Source organism: Carcharhinus amblyrhynchos, unplaced genomic scaffold, assembly GCF_965287045.1.
Source record: "Carcharhinus amblyrhynchos unplaced genomic scaffold, sCarAmb.v2.hapA scaffold_518, whole genome shotgun sequence".
NCBI classification, from domain to species: Eukaryota; Metazoa; Chordata; class Chondrichthyes; order Carcharhiniformes; family Carcharhinidae; genus Carcharhinus; species Carcharhinus amblyrhynchos.
Window position 1 is genome coordinate 102,562 of NW_027650258.1, and position 19,585 is coordinate 122,146.

At 53.3% G+C, this 19,585-nt stretch overlaps 1 protein-coding gene across 2 annotated transcripts; it reads right to left on the minus strand.

Moving 5' to 3' along the window:
* Positions 1-443: 443 nt before the first annotated feature.
* Positions 444-18,612, minus strand: LOC145339529 (coiled-coil domain-containing protein 120-like). Of its 2 annotated transcripts, none has more exons than XM_080184010.1 (9): positions 18,469-18,612; positions 14,857-14,939; positions 14,416-14,549; positions 11,224-11,343; positions 10,031-10,211; positions 8,217-8,385; positions 6,173-6,259; positions 4,115-4,548; positions 444-1,698 (listed from the first exon to the last, which is right to left on the minus strand). In XM_080184010.1, the coding sequence occupies exons 2-9, from the start codon at positions 14,909-14,911 to the stop codon at positions 1,580-1,582; spliced, it is 1,299 nt and encodes a 432-aa protein (XP_080040136.1). In that variant the 5' UTR covers positions 14,912-14,939; positions 18,469-18,612; the 3' UTR covers positions 444-1,579. The 2 variants fall into 2 exon arrangements, with proteins under 2 accessions (XP_080040136.1, XP_080040135.1); XM_080184009.1 differs by having other exon boundaries at positions 14,857-14,943.
* Positions 18,613-19,585: the final 973 nt, after the last annotated feature.

Here is a 19,585-nt window from a genome sequence, read left to right on the forward strand (position 1 = left end):
GTGTGATCGGAGCTCACAAAGTGGCGGTTGATTGTTGATCCGAGCTCATGCAGCAGTAATTGCGCACAGGTCCCAGCTCGGGGAGCAGTGGTTGAATGCGGGTCCCAGCTCGGGGAGCAGTGGTTGAATGTGGGTCCCAGCTCGGGGAGCAGTGGTTGAATGTGGGTCCCAGGCTGGGAAACAGTGGCTGAACGCTCACCCCTTGCGGAGTGGAGGAGTTACATGGTTTTTGTCATCCTCCGTTGTACAAAGTTTAATTCAAATGCACAATTTTGTTACTTTCACTGCCAATGAGATGTTGAACCTTGCAGTTATCATGCCCACTAATTGGCTTCCTTCCGTCAGTGTGTGGGACATGCTGCACTTAGTACACACTAAATCCCAGCTCCCCCTCCCTCTCAGCCTACTTGATTCACAGAGAGTGGCTCAGTCAACACAAGCTCTTCCTGCAGCTTACAAGTTTATTGTGATCAGTTTACAAACACAAGGAGTTTCTGATGGGTTTTATCAGTGAAAATGTACACAATCTATACAAGGGTTCCAGCCTGAATAATCAGCAAGAGTAGTTTCTCTGTACAACGTTGAATATTTCATCCTGGTCAGCCGGGCTGATGGCTTGAAGCAACATTTCCTCTCGAAAGCAGGCCCAGCCCATCCGCTTTGCACCCCTATAGCCTGTCTGTGAGTGGGGCAGGGTTCAGGACAGGGAGGTGATCCATTTCAACTGGGACATACCATTGGACCCTTCGGTCAGCTCACTGGGGCAAGAACTGGCAGCGATGAGGGGATGGGGAGGGGGCAGCAAATGCTGAAAGGGTAGGCATAAGGCAGGGTTCAGTAAGAAGGGAAAAGGATGCTACCAGGCAATGCCTGCCCACATTCAACGCCAATGGACTCCATGAGGACACCATCTGCATGGGGAGGACGTGAAATCAGTGGGCAATGGAAGGTCATATAGGGGCAATCCCTGGGTGCTGGTTGCCAATACTATCCCCCACATCACAGCCACAATATTGAACAGGATGTGGTTGTGGGGGGAACAGAGTTTCAAGTGCAACGTTGACCTACATGCCCCAGACTAGGGCAGGATTCCTCCCCCTTCCCCCTCACCCAGGGATGCTCTGGCGAGCTGTATCATCCAGCTACCCTCTGCCACCAATACCCGCATTGAGAGAGCTCACGTAACTCAACAGAGGGTATCTTGGCATTGCGGGGCATCTGGGGTGGGGGGGGCAGCTGGAGTTGGGGTGCTGGGGAGGCAGCTGGAGTGGGGGGGGGGCTAAAAGGCCGAGTGGGGGGCTGAGAGGGCAGGGAGCTGAGAGGGCAGGGCGGGACAGGAGGACTGAGATGTGGGGCGCCCGAGCAGGCAGGGAGGCTGAGGGGACGGGGATGACAGGGCAGGGGTAGGTTAAATGGGCAGTCTGTGTTTTAGTGGCTATCTGCAACTCCCCACCCCCATCTGATACACAGCCAGTTCCACAGGCTGCCAACCCAGCAAGCAGCTCAGACTGCATCCGCGTCTCCCATCTGAATACCTCCCACCCAACCGCCCCCGCCCCAAGTCAACAGCACCATCCAGTCAGCATGGCGGCTCACACCAGCGACCCCGTGTCGTCACGCCAACCTGCTGGGATGTCCTTGTTGGTCTCTGCCTGGCCTCCCGGGATGTGGTTGGGGAATAACTGGGCCGCACAGCACCTGAAGAACAAGAGAAGAAAGATTTAAATTCTCTGCCATTTCCTTATTCCCCATTATTAAATCCCAGAGCCTCACTCTAAGGGAACAATGTTCTCTATCACTAACTTTTGCTTTTTTATTTACTCCACTGACTCCACTTTTCTCCCAGTCACGGTCTTGAGGTTCTATTTACAGATTGGTACCAGGTTGAATGTTTTTGCCAGACTGATGGTGCAGTGGCTCAGTGCTGGCACCAGGGGGAGTGTGGGGCCCGGTTTCTGGGACTCCGATACTGTGACAGGCCCATGTTCACAATCCCAGGCCTATATTTTGGGCAGGTTTGGAGCAGGGGTGAGTGGGTTTTCACCAAAACCCTGGGAGTGTCCATCAACCTAGAACACCCACAGTAATCCTAATGACCAAATATTGTGATGGCCTGCGAGCAGGACATTTGGTCCATCATGCCTATACCATATGAGTGCTTAGTGCAGGGAGCAAAGTGAGCTTTTGGATCAGAGTTCACGCTGTATCTGGAATATTGTGTGCAATTTTGGTCTCTACCTGAGGAAGGAAGGTCTTGCTCTAGCGGGAACACAGAGAAGGTTTACCAGACTGATTCCTGGGTTGGCAGGACTGATGTATGAGGAGGGATTGAGACAGTTAGGATTGTTTTCGCTGGAGTTCAGAAGAATGAAGAATGATCTCATCAAAACCTACAAAATTCTAATAGAACTAGACAGGGTGGATGCAGGAAGGATATTCCTGATGGTGGGGATGTCCTGAACCAGGTGTCACAGTCTGACCTAACACGATAGACTGTTTAGGACAGAGATGAGGAGAAATGTATTCACCCAGAGAGTTGTCAGTCAATGGAATTCGCTACTAAAGAGTGTAACCTGAGGCCAAAACATTTTGAGTGGAATTCTCCCAAAAAAACTAAGTGCGAAATTTGCATAAAAATTGGAGTAAATCACTCTACTTTTTTCAGCAAGACTTTCAAAATGAATCTTCTACACTTGGTGCGGGCGGCACAGTGGCACAGCAGTTAGCACTACTGCCTCACAGCACCAGGACCGGGGTTTGATTCCCGGCTTGGGTCACTGTCTGCGTCAAGTCCGCACCTTCTCCCCGTGTCTGTGTGGGTTTCCTCCAAGTGCTCCACCTTCTTCCCACAGTCCGGAGGTGTGCAGATTAGGTGGATTGATCCAATCAGGTGCCGGAATGTGGTGACTAGGGGAATGTCACAGTAATTTCATTGCAGTGTTAATGTAAGCCTGACTTGTGACTAATAAATAAACTTTGACTTTAAGAGTGCCCTACTGTGAATTGTGATCAAAAGCTCGGAGTGGGGTCTATTCCTGCTGAAGAGGCCAGCAGCATGGCACTGAGCGGGCCACTGCATCTATGCTGATCTATCAGAGTGGAGATCGGTGAGTGCACAGTAGGCTTCCAATCACTGGCCAGCACAGCAACCCACTATCGCTGCCATTCAGAACCACCCCCCCACGCACTGAAAGCTGGCCTCCCGGATGTGTCCAGGCCTGCCCCGACCTCCCCCGCAGCCCATCTCAATTCTCCCCCAATGCCTCCGGGCATCCCAATTTCCCTGAACAAACCCCCCTCCCCCAACCTGCAGCCCCAACCCCCACCGTCCCTTACTGGCAGGCTGAAACCACCCCTCCCCCTCCCCTGTACCCCCCTCCCCGATGACCAACCCCAATCGCTGTCCACCCTCTGTCACTGATCCCAAGTGCAGACTGGCAGTGGGACCCCCTCACCGATCGCCCTCCCCCTCCTGCAGAAGCCCCACCCACCATTGGGAACCCGCCCTCTTGGCCCTACCTCCTTGGCACTGCCCAAAGCCAAGTGCCAAGATGCCCCTTGGACATTGCCATTTTGCCCCTTGGGCAGTGACAAGGGGATCAGGCTGGCAATACCCAATGGACACATGCCTTTACCCCCACCTCGTGGGGGGGGGGGGCCTCCATTGCCCTTCAGTCCATCGGGGTCGAGCTACCAGCTCACCTATTTGTGGGGAGCTGTTGTAAACCATTCCAGGCTGGGGCAGGCGGGGGGGGATTCTTGCAGGTCCAGAGACTTGAATCCTGGGCCCGCTAATCAGATTTAAATACTTATTTAACTAATTTATTCAGCTGCACTTCATTTTCTGGCATGGAGCTGATGATGCTGGAAATCCGGTAACTGGAGGTGTACAGCGGTTGTGCCCACCTCCCCACTCTCCCAGGCCCGGTCCCCACAAACCATCCTTACAACGTCATCTTGTCAGCCTCAGAATCAATGCTGCTCCCTCCCTCTGTCGTCCTCTGCCTCTCCTCTCCCCTCCCCCTCCACTTTCCTCCCCTCTCCTTCCTCCCCTACCTTCCCCTCGTCCTCCCCCCCGTCTCCTCGCCCTCCCGCTTTCACCGGTTGCCCTTACCAGTGGAGTAGAGCCTGTGGTCCCAGCCCAGGGTGCTCTGTTCCTGTGGGTATCCGTACACCGCTGCCCGCATGTACCAGGACCGCAGACCCTCTAGTGCCAGTGCCCTGTGGACATCACGGTCGACCTGCCCACCCGTGCCCCGGCTGCGGGCTGGGGAGACTGGCACCTGGTGGCACTGTGCGTGGTAACCCAAGGCTGATTGTGGCCCACTTCGGCCAGTTCGAGTGCTGAAGGATCCTGCTCCTGCTCCCATTGAGCGCCGGCTGTAGCGGTTCATGGCTGCGCTATCACTCAGCGTCTCCGAGCTGCTGCTACGCCGGGTCTTGCTGGCAGCAATTGTCTGGTGCGTGCCTGTGTCACTGGAGACCTCAAGCATGGAATCGGTGGTGTCCATGAGATGCTGGCAGCCACCGGGAGCCTGGCTCAGATACCTTTGAGAGACAGGGAGAGAGAGACAGAGTGAGGGAGAGACAGAAAGAGAGAGAGTGAGGGAGGGACAGAAAGAGAGCGAAAGAGGGAGACAGAAAGAGAGAGAACAAGGGAGAGAAAGAGAGGCCAAGAGAAACAGAGAGAGACCAAGAGAGAAATGGAGAGAGAAAGAAGAGAGAGAGAAAATCAGAGAGAAACGGAGAGAGAGACAAAAACAGAGTGGGAGAGAAAGAAAAGCGGAACGGGGTGAGGCGAAGCAGTGGCGAGGCCGAGAGAGAAATGCAGAGTGGGGAAGAGAGAGAGAGATATAAATCATTCATATACATGTTGATTGAATGGAGGGGCAGCCTGTCCCCCTGTTTACCCTCCGAGACCCACAGCCTGAGACATTGCAGAGTGCGAAGATTCTATTCTTTGAACAGAGCAGGAGGAAATATATCAATATGGGCACGGCAGGACACCATTCAGCCCTTCTCGCGTTTCTTATACAGTAAGAGGATGAGGCCATCTCTCATGTCACTGTATCATTCTCTTGCTCTTTATCAAGGAAGCTCTGTCTATTGTCACTCCTTTTCTCTCCCTCTGTCGCCGCCCCCCTCTCTCCCTCTGTCGCCGCCCCCCTCTCTCCCTCTGTCGCTGCCCCGTCTCTCCCTCTGTCGCAGTCTCCCTGTCTCCCCCGTCGCTCCCTCCCTCTGTTGCTCTCTCCCTCCCTCTCTCCCTCTGTTGCTCCCTCCCCTTCTCTCTCTGTCACTCCCTCCCTCTCTCTCTCTCTGTCACTCCCTCCCTCTCTCTCTGTCGCTCCCTCCCTCTCTATGTCCCTCCCTCCTTCCCTCTTTCGCTCCTTCCACGTCCGCAACTCCAGCCACCTCCAAAAGCCTGCCAGATTTGTCAGCTCTCCCTCTCCTTCTTGCCCTCCCTCACTCTCCCTCACCCTCTCTCGCTCTCCCTCACCCTCCCTCGTTCTCCCACGCCTCACCGTCACCGCCTCGCCATCCTTCACCCTTCCTCACCTCACTCTCCCTCCCTCGCCACCTTGCTCTCCCTCCCTCGCTACCTTGCCCTACCTCACCGCCCCTCGTCCTCCCTCTCTTCTCTGTGATCAGTTCAGTAGTTCCACTATGTTTTGTCTGTCTATCCATCCTTCGTCTGGACTCTAGAAGTTTCCTGACACTGCGTTAGACTCATAACTGGTCTATAACCCCCTGCTTTCTCTCCACATCAACAGAGCGACTCGCACAATTATCCAGTCTGAAGGAAAAGCTCCCAAATCAGGAAGGATTATAATTAGAGTATCTTCAGTGTCCTCGCAAACCTTGTGATGAAACACATTTTTGCTCCCCGCTCTAACACCCAGCCACTGCACCAGGTAAGCAACAAGGCCAAAATTAAATCTGAAATATAAACAGGGAATGCTGCAGGTCTCAGCAGGTCTGGCAGTCTCTGTAGAGAAGGAGACAGAGTTAACATCTGTATAACTCTGGAGAGTGAGACGGAGAAGAAACGTTCACCTGGTTTCCCTTTTCACAGAGGCTGCCAGACCTGCGGAACGTCTCCAGGATTGTGTGTGTTAAATGGCAGCAATCCATTGCATGGTCCCTGTGCCCAGGCCACAGGCTGAGCTCCCACCTGTATTGTCCAGATCTGTCCCGATAAATGATAGGTGAAGATGGCACACTCCTCCTCCCGGCTCCAGAGAGACTCCTCTGTAACATTCTGCAGAGAGAGAGAGAGAGACTCATTTCAACTCTTCAGTACATCCCAAATAGCCAAGCAGGTATCCCACTGAGGGCTCATCATTCATAGAATATCAGGAAACTAGCAGCCATTTTGTACACAGCATGATCCCACAAACTGCATCATGGTAAAGGACTGTCTCATCAGTTTTGTTTTAACAATGTTGCTAAGTATTGCCTTTGCCCCTCCCACCCCCCCTCCAAAAATGGACATGTTGTTTAGATCCCTGAGGGAAAGCAGACAATAGGCATCAGGTTCAACATCCTGAAAAAGAGCATTTCTGACAGTGCGGCACTTCCTCAGCACTGATCCTCCCACAGTGCACACTCCTTCAGCACTGACCCTCTGACAGTGCGGCACTTCCTCAGCATTGAACCTCCGACAGGGCGGCACTCCCTCAGCACTGACTCTCTGACAACACGGCGCCCCCTCAGAAATGACCATCCGACAGTGCGGCGCTCCCTCAGCACTGACCCTTCAACAGAGTGGCTCTGCGGGGGGGGGGCAAGCGGAGAGGACGGGGGGTGGGGGGCAAGAGGAGAGGACGAGGGGGAGCAAGTGGAGAGGACGAGGGGGGGGGCAAGGGGAGAGGACGAGGAGGGGGCAAGGGGAGAGGACGAGGGAGGACAAGTGGAGAGGACGGGGGGGGTAAGTGGAGAGGACAAGGGGTGGGGAGCAAGGGGAGAGGACCAGAGGGCGGCAAGGGGAGAGGACCACAGGGTGGGGGCAAGGGGAGAGAATGAGAGGGGGCAAGGGGAGAGAACGAGAGGCGGGCAAAGGGAGAGAACGAGAAGGGGGCAAGGGGAGAGAACAAGGGGGGGGTCACAGGGAGATAATGAGAGGGGAGCAAGGAGAGAGAGCGAGAGGGGGAGCAAGGGGAGAGCGCGAGAGAGGGGCAAGGGGAGAGAGCGAGAGAGGGGCAAGGGGAGAGAGCGAGAGAGGGGCAAGGGGAGAGAGGGGAGCAAGGGGAGAGCACGAGAGAGGGGCAAGGGGAGAGAACGAGAGAGGGGCAAGGGGAGAGAGCGAGAGAGGGGCAAGGGGAGAGAGCGAGAGAGGGGCAAGGGGAGAGAGCGAGAGAGGGGCAAGGGGAGAGAGCGAGAGAGGGGCAAGGGGAGAGAGGGGAGCAAGGGGAGAGCGCGAGAGAGGGGCAAGGGGAGAGCGCGAGAGAGGGGCAAGGGGAGAGAGCGAGAGAGGGGCAAGGGGAGAGAGCGAGAGAGGGGCAAGGGGAGAGAGGGGAGCAAGGGGAGAGCGCGAGAGAGGGGCAAGGGGAGAGAGCGAGAGAGGGGCAAGGGGAGAGAGCAAGAGAGGGGCAAGGGGAGAGAGCGAGAGAGGGGCAAGGGGAGACGCGAGAGAGGGGCAAGGGGAGAGAGCGAGGGCGGGGTGCAAGGGACAGGAGTGAGAGGTGGGGCAGGGAGGTGGGGGAGAAGAGAGAGCATGAGGGGAGACCAGGGGGAGAGACCAAGGGGGGAACCTAGAGGGATAGAGCGAGTGGGGGTGGACCCAGAGGGGAGGGAGTGAGGCAGGGGGTGGGCCAGAAGGAAGAGAGCGAGGAGGGTGGACCCAGAGGGGAGTGAGTGAGGGAGGGGGGACCCAGAGGGGAGACAGCGAGGTGGGGGAAGTGAGGGAGGGAGGAGCAGGTGGAGGGCACGGTCAGTCCTTGTCCCAGTGGCTTTGTCAGTGGGTATGTTCAGAGCAATGATGGATAGATTTTGAGTTACTGATGGCACTAAGGGTCCTGGGGACAGTGCGGTAGGGGGAGACAGGAGATCGGGAACTATCCAGTTAAATGGCGGAGCAGGTTCGAGGTGCCGAATGGTTTATGTAACCAAACTCTTCCCAATCTTGTCCTTCGCCATGAATCCAGTGTTCCAATCCCGCCCATCCAGCCATGAGTGCTCACACTGAGAAAGAACAGTGATACTGTCCATAACCATACCTGACAGGGCTGGCATATGAATTCCGTCGACCCCTTGCTTGGCAATAGACGTCCGTGGGCAACAGTGTCCAGCCTTGGCTGCAGCCAGCAGTCCGCCCATCTCCCCGACTGTCCACGCAGGGGGAAGCCCGTCCATCGGTGCTCGTGAGAGGAGTAGATGTGGCCTCATCTGGGAGGGCAGTGGGCAAACAGAAATGGCGGCTACATTAGCAAGTAGATCCCAGGTAAAGCTCCCTGCACACTTCGTACTGCGTCGTCATCTCTCCCTAGCTCTGGCAATCTCCTCCAGCCACAGAACTCCCTGAGATATCTCATTCTGGCCTCCTGAGTGTCACCAATTCAAATGGTTCCAGCATGCCAAGGCCCAAGGTCTGCAATTCCATTCATAAACCTTCCTGTCACTCATTCCAGCTAAGCTTCCTCCTCTGAAACCCATCTCTTTGACCAAGCTTTAGGTCGACTGGACCCAAAGATTCTTTCAATAGAACCCCTACAGTGCAGAAAGAGGCCATTCAGCCCAGTCTGCACCGAATCTTCACAAGAACATTCCACCCTGGCCCTCTCCTCTACCCTTTCTCTATAACCCTGTGAATTTAGCATGGCCAATCCACCTCACCTAACCTGCACATCTTTGAACATTATGCAGCAATTTAGCATGGCTAATCCCTCTATCCCTGTTTGGACACTAAGAACAATTTGCCATGGCCAATTCACCTAACCTGCAGATTTTTGGACTGTGGGAGGAAACTGGAGCACCCAGAGAAAATCCACACAGACACGGGAGAACATGCAAACTTCACACAGACAGTCACCCGAGGCTGGAATTGAACCCAGGTCCCTGGCGCTGTGAGGCAGCAGTGTTAACCACTGTGCCGCCCACCAGTGTCGCTCACACTGTCACACTGTGCCATGCTTTGTTCAATCAAGCTTCCTATGAAGTCGTTTGGATATTTCACTATACTGACACAATCTGCAAAAAGGAATGAAACCGGATGCATCTCCCAGATTAACCTAGGCACTGGAAACAACTCTGGCAAACCCAGCCCTATTTCATCCTGCTGAGTCCACTGTACTAATATCTGGGGGCCTGTGTCAAAATTGGGAGAACTGTCTCACAGACTAGTTGAGCAATAGCTTGACGTGGTCATACTCATGGAATCATATCTTACAGATAATGTCCCAGACTCCATCACCATTCCTGGGTATGTCCTGTCCCACTGGTAGGGCAGAGCCAGCAGAGGTGGCAGGTAGCATACAATTGGGAGGAAGTTGCCCTCAACATCAACTCTGGAACCCATGAAACTTCATGGCACTCGATCAAACATAGGCAAGGAAACCTCCTCCTGATTACCATATGCCATTCCCCCTCAGCTGATGAATCAGTTCCCCTCGATATTGAACATCACTTGGTAAGAGCGCTGAGGGTGGTAAGAGTGCAAAATGTACTCTGGGTGGATACTTCAATGTCCATCACCGAGAGTAACTCGGTAGTTCCACCACAGTCCGAGCTGGCTGGGTTAGACTGGAACTGCAGCAGATGGTGAGGGAACCAACAAGAGGGAAAAACATACTTGACCTCATCCTCACCAACCTGCCTGCTGCAAACGCATGTCCATGGCCATATCAGTAGACTGTATCTCTACTGATGTTAATCCAGCTCCCTCACATTGTCACTCAGTAACCCCTCTCCCCCCGCCAGCACCCTGTGTCACTGACTGTATCTCTATTGATGTTAATCCAGCTTCTTCACACTGTCACTCAGCAGCCTCTCTCCCCGTGCCCTGTGTCTGGCATTACCCATTCATGTTTGGTACCTCGGTTGAAGTGGGTATATCTCAGGATTTCTGTTGATCTGTCGTCCCGCAGTTTCCAGTGTTGGTAATCATGCCTCCCCCGCTCTCTTGCCAGTGCTGTCCTGGCAGCCAGCACTGGACTGGCATTGGCAATTCGGCCCTGCATCTCAAACCGGTGCTCGAGATCCCACAGCCCTGTGTCCTGAGAAAAACAAAGGCAGAGTGAAGACAGGCATCAGACACTAACTAGATAACTCAAATTCCAACTCTGTTACCCAACCCGCCCCCTCCCCAATACCCCAAACCCGGGGACACTGATTTTAACATCCTTCACCTGACTACTCAGTGAAGATATTTGACTATGGGCAGCATTACAGCAGTTGCCCAATTTCATCACTCCCTGAAGAGAGCACAAACCTGTCCTCAGGCTCTTTGGGGCCCCACCTCAACCCTTCACCCCTCCAAAAGCACAGAGATTGTCAGGAAAGCTCAGACAGTGACCCAAGCCAGGAATCAAACTTGGGTCCCTAGTGCTGTGAGGAAATCAATGCCACTGTGCCGCCCCCTGTTATTCTATATATAAACCACCCCGAACCCCTCAATTAGATTCCAGTCTTCGATTAGATTTCAGTATGTAACTCACTCCTGGGTATCTGTTATTCTATATATAAACCACCCGGAACCCCTCGATTAGATTCCAGTCTGTAACTCATTCCTGGGTATCTGTTATCCTATATATAAACCACCCCGAACCCCTCGATTAGATTCCAGTCTGTAACTCATTCCCAGGTATCTGTTATTCTATATATAAACCACCCCGAACCCCTCGATTAGATTCCAGTCTGTAACTCACACCTGGGTATCTGTTATTCTATATATAAACCATCCCGAACCCCTCGATTAGATTCCAGTCTGTAACTCATTCCCGGGTATCTGTTATTCTATATATAAACCACCCCGAACCCCTCGATTAGATTCCAGTCTGTAACTCACTCCCGGGTATCTGTTATTCTATATATAAACCATCCCGAACCCCTCGATTAGATTCCAGTCTGTAACTCATTCCCGGGTATCTGTTATTCTATATATAAACCACCCCGAACCCCTCGATTAGATTCCAGTCTGTAACTCACTCCTGGGTATCTGTTATTCTATATATAAACTACCCCGAACCCCTCAATTAGATTCCACTCTGACAACCAGCTCTTCTTCACCTGTTGAAGTGCCGTACTGTGATTCAATAATTTGCTGCTAGTCCCCACTCGTCGATCGACCACTGGGGGCATCTCACCTGGCTCCAGAGGGTAATCTGTGGGGAGCCTGCCAGTCAGTTTCTGGTATAAAATAAAGAGATGTCAATCCTGTGTCATAATGTCATTTATAACAGATGGTGACAACAGAAGGGAAAAATAGTAAGGGTTAGTTTAATATTTAGTAATGGTTGTTCACAAATCACTTCCCTCGCCTCTTTCTGTAATTTGTTCAGCATTAGTCTGTGAGATGTTCATACTCATGGCTTTGTTAGACTGTTATTACACAAATCAGGTCATTGCACACTGGAGAAAGTACTCAACAGTAAAAATCCAGGATGGACGCTCCTTGCAGAGGCAGGACAGAGGGCACACTGAACTGTCAGAACATCAGTACCGAGGGAGCGCTGCACTGTCAGATGGTCAGTACTGAGGGAGTGCCGCACTGTCAGATGGCCAGTACTAAGGGAGCGCTGCACTGTCAGATGGTCAGTACCGAGGGAGCGCCGCACTGTCAGATGGTCAGTACCGAGGGAGCGCCGCACTGTCAGATGGTCAGTACCGAGGGAGCGCCGCACTGTCAGATGGTCAGTACCGAGGGAGCGCCGCACTGTCAGATGGTCAGTACCGAGGGAGTGCCGCACTGTCAGATGGTCAGTACCGAGGGAGTGATGCACTGTCAGATGGTCAGTACCAAGGGAGCGCTGCACTGTCAGATGGTCAGTACCAAGGGAGCGCTGCACTGTCAGACGGTCAGTACCGAGGGAGCGCTGCACTGTCAGACGGTCAGTACCGAGGGAGTGCTGCACTGTCAGACGGTCAGTACCGAGGGAGCGCTACACTGTCAGACAGTCAGTACCGAGGGAGCGCCACACTGTCAGATGGTCAGTACTGAGGGAGTGCCGCACTGTTTGAGGATCAGTGCTGAGGGAACGCCGCACTGTCAGATGGTCAGCACTGAGGGAGTGCTGCACTGAACGAGAGTCAGTACAGAGGGAGTATTGCACTGTTGGAGGGTCAGTACTGAGTGAGCGCCACACTGTCAAAGGGTTGGTACTGAGGGAGCGCTGCACTGTCAGAGGATTAGTACTGAGGGAATGCTGCACTGTCAGAGGGTCAATACTGAGGGAGCGTTGCACTGTTGGAGGGACAGTGCTGAGGGAGCATTGCACTGTTGGAGGGACAGTGCTGATGGAGTGCTGCACTGTTGGAGGGTCAGTGCTGATGGAGTGCTGCATTGTTGGAGGGACAGTGCTGAGGGAGCATTGCACTGTTGGAGGGACAGTGCTGATGGAGTGCTGCACTGTTGCTGATTGTGTTCAGTCCCCTGGCCTGTCCACAGACAGAAATAGAAAATCCATTAACGATATTTGAAGAAATTCTGTCCAATGAAACTACCTACATTCACTCAGTTCTTTCACATAAACACCACAGGATGTTTCAGATCAACATTAGAAAGCAACTTTTAAATTCCCACCATGTTTAGAGATACTAGTATCAGGTGATCAAAAGCTCAGTCAAGCAGGTCAATCAATATAAGATAAATCATATTGGAAAGAGAGACAGAGACAGAGAGAGAGAGAGATTGACAGAAAATGAAAGAGAGAGAGGGAAAGCGAGAGAGAAAGAGACAGACAGAGTTTTTGATAAGAGAGGGGATTAAGGGTTATGGGGAGAGGGCGGGACTGTGGAACTGAGCCACGACAGATCAGCCATGATCTTATTGAATGGCGGGGCAGGCTCGAAGGGCTAGATGGCCTACTCCTGCTCCTATTTCTTATGTTCTTATGTTCTTATGAAAGCGAGAGAGACAGACAGACAGAAAGCAGGAGAGAGAGACAGACAGAAAGCGGGAGAGAGAGACAGACAGACAGAAAGCGAGAGAGAGAGACAGACAGAAAAAGAGACAGACAGAAAGCGGGAGAGACAGACAGACAGACAGAAAATGGAGAAAGAGACAGGCAGAAAATGTGAGAGAGAGAGAGAGAGTGACAGAAAGAGGGAGAGGGACAGAGACAGAAAGAGAGAGCGAGAAAGAGAGAGAGCGAGACAGGAAGAGAGAGACAGTGAGATAAAGAGAGAGAGAGAGAGAGAAATTGGGACAGAAAGAGAGAGAGAGAGATTGAGACAGAAAGAGAGAGAGATTGAGACAGAAAGAGAGAGAGATTGAGACAGAAAGAGAGAGAGATTGAGACAGAAAGAGAGAGAGAGAGAGACAGACAGAAAGCGAGAGAGAGAGACAGACAGAAAGCGGGAGAGAGAGAGGCAAAAAGCAGGGGAGAGAGAGACAGACAGAAAGCGGGAGAGAGAGAGAGAGAGGCAGACAGACAGAAAGCGGGGGGGGGGGACAGACAGAAAGCGGGAGGGGGGGACAGACAGAAAGCAGGAGAGACGGACAGACAGAAAGCGGGAGAGAGAGACAGACAGAAAGAGGGAGAGAGAGACAGACAGAAAGAGAGAGGGAGAGACAGAAAGACAGAGAGAAAGGGAGAGACAGACAGACAGAAAGCGGGGGAGAGAGAGAGACAGAAAGAGGGAGAGGGGGACAGAGAGGCAGACAGAGAGAGAGAGAGGGAGACAGAGACGGAAAGAGGGAGAGAGACAGAAAAAAGAGATAGACAGAAAGAGAGAGCGAGATAGAAAGAGAGAGAGAGACAGAGAGAGACAAAAAGAGAAACAAAAAGAGAGAGAGACAAAAAGAGACAGACAGACAGAAAGATAGGGAGGGTTGTAGGGGCTGGAGGAGGTTACGGAGATAGGGAGGGTTGTAGGGGCTGGAGGAGGTTACAGAGATAGGGTGCGTTGTAGGGGCTGGTTACAGTGATAGGGAGGGGTGTTAGGAGCTGGAGAAGGTTACAGAGATAGGGAGGGGTGTGTTGGTGAGCTACAGCAGGCTGTTGTTAGTGAACATTGAGGTTTCAGACATGGTTTTTGAGGGGCACCATGTAAACGAGAGGGAGACAAGGTGTGATCTGAGTTAGAAAGCAGAGGTCATGGTGAGGGAGCAGGAAGAGAAAGCTTTGCAGGCCATTGTGTGGTAATGTTTGGATTGGTAAGCATGGTGAGCGCGAGGTGATGGAGGCTGCCTTTGAAAGGGAAAGATGGGGGTGTTCCTCTGAGTGGGCACTCCTCGGAGAGTGGTCACTCCTGACTTACTGCTTCCTGCAGGCACAGCTCCTTCAACTCAGCAATTTTCCTCCTCAATTTCTCCTCGATTTTTCCTTGTCGCACTCTGAGCTCCTTCATCCTCTCCACCTTAATCTTCATTGCCTTTGTGTAACGCTGCGACCCTACACCATTAGAGAACAACATCAGCTCCATGGGCACAAGCTCAACGGAGGAGCCCAATCCAGCCAGAATAATTCAGATCGCCCAAACCCGTTCAGCCAACCTTGGCCCCCACGGCCCGGCCCGGCCCTGGCCCTGTTCTATCCTTGCTAGGTGGTGCAAATGCAAACACAAAAGTAGAATCTACACACCAGCTTTTGGTACCAGGTCGTCACAAAGTGCTGTTTCCCACCCCGTCGCGCCCCTCTCCTGACACTGCAGCTCTAACCAATCTGCAGGCCCAAACACATTCCTTTAGGCTTCACTTACCTGGAGAGCCAATATTGCCTGTTGCCATGGTGATCAGTCCACCTTTAATCTCCATGTCCCCTGCCAAAGGGCAACTGCTCCTCCTACCTGGCAAGAGAGAGGCATTTATTCATAGAATCATAGAATGCTGCAGTGCAGAAGGAGGCCATTGGCCCATCCAGTCTGCACCAAACACAATCCCACCTAGGCCCTATCCCCATAACCCCATGTATTTACCCTAGCTAGTCCCTCTGACACTAAGGTGTAATTTAGCATGGCCAATCCACCTAACCGGCACATCTTTGGAGAGTGGGGGGAAACCGGAGTACCCGGAGGAAACCCAAGTAGAAATGGGGAGAATTAGCAGACTCAGCATAGACAATGTTCCATGGCTGGGAATCGAATCTGGGTCCCCAGCGCTGTGAGGCAGCTGTGCTAACCACTGAGCCACTGTGCTGACCATTGAAAAAGACACACATTTATCCAACTGTTTGATCTCCTGTGCATCAAAGTCACACCAAAGGGAACTCTGCACCATTAGAGGACCTGAGGGAGTGCTGCAATTGGAAAGTCAGTACGGAGGGAGCGCCGCACTGTCGGAGGGTCAGTACTGGGGGAGCATCGCACTGTCGGAGTACCAATACTGGGGGAGCACCGCACTGTCGGAGTACCAGTACTGGCGGAGCACCGCACTGTCGGAGTACCAATACTGGGGGAGCACCGCACTGTCGGAGTATCAGTACTGGGGGAGCACCGCACTGTCGGAGTATCAGTACTGGGGGAGCACCGCACTGTCGGAGTATCAGTACTGGCGGAGCACCGCACTGTCGGAGTATCAGTACTGGCGGAGCACCGCACTGTCGGAGTATCAGTACTGGCGGAGCACCGCACTGTCGGAGTATCAGTACTGGCGGAGCACCGCACTGTCGGAGTATCAGTACTGGCGGAGCACCGCACTGTCGGAGTATCAGTACTGGCGGAGCACCGCACTGTCGGAGTATCAGTACTGGCGGAGCACCGCACTGTCGGAGTACCAATACTGGGGGAGCACCGCACTGTCGGAGTATCAGTACTGGGGGAGCATCGCACTGTCGGAGTATCAGTACTGGGGGAGCACCGCACTGTCGGAGTATCAGTACTGGCGGAGCACCGCACTGTCGGAGTATCAGTACTGGGGGAGAACCGCACTGTCGGAGGGTCAGTACTGGGGGAGCATCGCACTATTGGAGTACCAATACTGGGGGAGCACCGCACTGTCAGAGTATCGGTACTGGGGGAGCACCGCACTGTCAGAGTATCGGTACTGAGGGAGCACTGCACTATCGGAGGGTCAGTACTGGCAGTGCACCACACTTTCAGAGGGACAGTACGGGGGAGAACTAAGCTATCCGAGGATCAGTTGTGAGGAAGTGCCACAATGTCGGAGAATCAGTAGTGAGGAAATGCCGCACTGTAGGAGGATGAGTAACTAAAGAGCATTGCACTGTCAGAGGGTAAGTGCTAAGGGAGCATCACACTGTCAGAGGGTCAGTGCTGAGGGAGTGCCGCACTGTCGGAGGGTCAGTGCTGAGGGAGTGCCGCACTGTCGGAGGGTCAGTGCTGAGGGAGTGCCGCACTGTCGGAGGGTCAGTGCTGAGGGAGTGCCGCACTGTCGGAGGGTCAGTGCTGAGGGAGTGCCGCACTGTCGGAGGGTCAGTGCTGAGGGAGTGCCGCACTGTCAGAGGGTAAGTGCTAAGGGAGCATCACACTGTCGGAGGGTCAGTGCTGAGGGAGTGCCGCACTGTCGGAGGGTCAGTGCTGAGGGAGTGCCGCACTGTCGGAGGGTCAGTGCTGAGGGAGTGCCGCACTGTCGGAGGGTCAGTGCTGAGGGAGTGCCGCACTGTCGGAGGGTCAGTGCTGAGGGAGTGCCGCACTGTCGGAGGGTCAGTGCTGAGGGAGTGCCGCACTGTCGGAGGGTCAGTGCTGAGGGAGTGCCGCACTGTCGGAGGGTCAGTGCTGAGGGAGTGCCGCACTGTCGGAGGGTCAGTGCTGAGGGAGTGCCGCACTGTCGGAGGGTCAGTGCTGAGGGAGTGCCGCACTGTCGGAGGGTCAGTGCTGAGGGAGTGCCGCACTGTCGGAGGGTCAGTGCTGAGGGAGTGCCGCACTGTCGGAGGGTCAGTGCTGAGGGAGTGCCGCACTGTCGGAGGGTCAGTGCTGAGGGAGTGCCGCACTGTCGGAGGGTCAGTGCTGAGGGAGTGCCGCACTGTCGGAGGGTCAGTGCTGAGGGAGTGCCGCACTGTCGGAGGGTCAGTGCTGAGGGAGTGCCGCACTGTCGGAGGGTCAGTGCTGAGGGAGTGCCGCACTGTCGGAGGGTCAGTGCTGAGGGAGTGCCGCACTGTTGGAGGGTCAGTGCAGAGGGAGTGTCACACTTTCAGAGGATCAGTGCTGGGGGAGTGCCACACTGTCAAAGTTGTGGAAGTGTTTGATGGGGACAGTGTAGTGGGAGCTTTATTCTGCATCTAACCCCATGCTGTACCTGTCCTGGGAGTGTTTGGTGGGGACAGTGTAGAAGGAACTTTTCTTTGTACCTAACCCTGTGCTTACCTGTCCTGGGAATGTTCGATGGGGACAGTGTAGAGAGAGCTTTACTTTGTATCTAACTTCATGCTGTCCGTGTCCTGAGAGGGTTTGATGGGGACTGTGTAGGGGAAGCTTCACTCTATATCTAACCTCATGCTGTACCTGTCCTGGGAGTGTTTGATGGGGACAGTGTAGAGGGAGCTTTATTCTGCGTCTAACCCAGTGCTGTACCTGTCCTGGGAGTGTTTGATGGGGACAGTGTAGAGGGAGCTTTTCTCTGTATCTAACCTGTGCTGTACCTGTCCTGGGAATGTTTGATGGGAACAGTGTAGAGGGAGCTTTTCTCTGTATCTAACTCTGTGCTGTACCTGTCCTGAGAGTGTTTGATGGGGGCAGTGTAGAGGGAGCTTTACTCGTTATCTAACCTCATGCTGTACCTGTCCTGGGAGTGTTTGATGGGGACAGTGTAGAGGGAGCTTTTCTCTGTATCTAACCTGTGCTGTACCTGTCCTGGGAATGTTTGATGGGGACAGTGTAGAGGGAACTTTTCTCTGTATCTAACCTGTGCTGTACCTGTCCTGGGAATGTTTGATGGGGACAGTGTAGAGGGAGCTTTTCTCTGTATCTAACCTGTGCTGTACCTGTCCTGGGAATGTTTGATGGGGACAGTGTAGAGGGAGCTTTTCTCTGTATCTAACTCTGTGCTGTACCTGTCCTGAGAGTGTTTGATGGGGGCAGTGTAGAGGGAGCTTTACTCGTTATCTAACCTCATGCTGTACCTGTCCTGGGAGTGTTTGATGGGGACAGTGTAGAGGGAGCTTTTCTCTTTATCTAACTTGTGCTGTACCTGTCCTGAGAGTGTTTGATGGGGGACAGTGTAGAGGGAGCTTTTCTCTGTATCTAACCCCGTGCTGTACCTGTCCTGGGAGTGTTTGATGGGGACAGTGTAGAGGGAGCTTTACTCTGTATCTAATCCCTTGCTGTACCTGTCCTGGGAGTGTTTGATGGAGATAGTTTGATGGTTGGTATGTGATTGAGGTTTTGAACTGAATTGTAACTTCCTACCCAACTCACCTGCATTAATCATTTGCTGCATCTAAAGAGTCTGACGAGGAGCCATCACACTTGTTCCTGGTGAGAAACAGCAGGGAGCGAGCCTGCCGAATCCAAACTCCTGGCTGCAATTTCCCAGAATGCAGACTCAATGGGACAGTGTTCAATGCTGGAGATAAAAGATTACAATTTTGTGTGGATTGTCATAAAGAGTGATTGTTCAACAGGGAGAGAGAGATTAAATCTTTCCAAACCTCAGCTTCAGCCCTCCGTCTCTCTGTAACCTCCTCGTCCCTACAACCCTCCTTATTTCTGTAACCTCCTCCAGCCCCGAGAACCCTCCCTATCTCTGTAACCTCCTCCATCTCCTACAATCCTCCCTATCTCTGTCACCTCCAAAACGCTTCCTATCTCTGTAACCTCCTACAGCCCATACACCACTCCCTATCTGTGTAACCTCCTACAACCATCCCTATCTCTGTAAGCTCTTTGGAGGTGGGGCTATGTTTGAGGGGCTGGATTGCAGTGCTCCCTCCCATCCTCAGGTCAAATCCCTGAAGCACAGACCCCTAATGCTCTCAGAATGGTCAGGTTAGGGTCAGTTGCTATTGTGGAATCTTGCTATGCAGAAAATGCCTTCTGTCGCTTGGTGACTACAGCCCGCACAGTAAAGGCCATCGGATGATCCAAGGATGTGAAAACCAGTGAAGCCAAACTTGCCCTGCACCACCTCCCCCTGCAACTCTCTGAATGTGATCCTTGCTTGGCCAGACAGAGCAGGTGAGGTCCAGGCTCGAAGCAGGGCCTTTGTCGCGGTGCTTAAACCCACCCAATGCATCAGACACAGAGGAGCAATGATAGGTGGGCCAGGGCTGTTGGATCTAGTCCAACACTGACAGCGTTAACAAACGAGGTCTATTTTAGCTGCAGGGTTTTCTGACTGCTCAGGTGAGTTGCTGTGGTATGTGCCCCAACAGGTCTGAGGACACACTGAGCAACTGTGCTCCGCTCAGTCACCATGGTGATACATCCATTCCCCATGCAGTGACCTGTGGCTGACAGGGTCCGTGCTTGGCCACTGACCAAAGTTGACAGGGGCAGATATCAGATAGACAGAAATTGAGGATGAGCTGCACTG

Bases quoted from the DNA above. Each gene is read 5' to 3' on its own strand.
- LOC145339529 (XM_080184009.1), bottom strand. From the start codon at position 18,490: ATGCAGCAAATGATTAATGCAG. The intron at 14,550-14,856 runs GTAAGTGAAGCC...CTAATGGTGTAG, and splicing joins AGGCAATATTGGCTCTCCAG to GGTCGCAGCGTTACACAAAG. The intron at 6,260-8,216 runs GTATGGTTATGG...CTCTCTCTGCAG, and splicing joins TCATATGCCAGCCCTGTCAG to AATGTTACAGAGGAGTCTCT.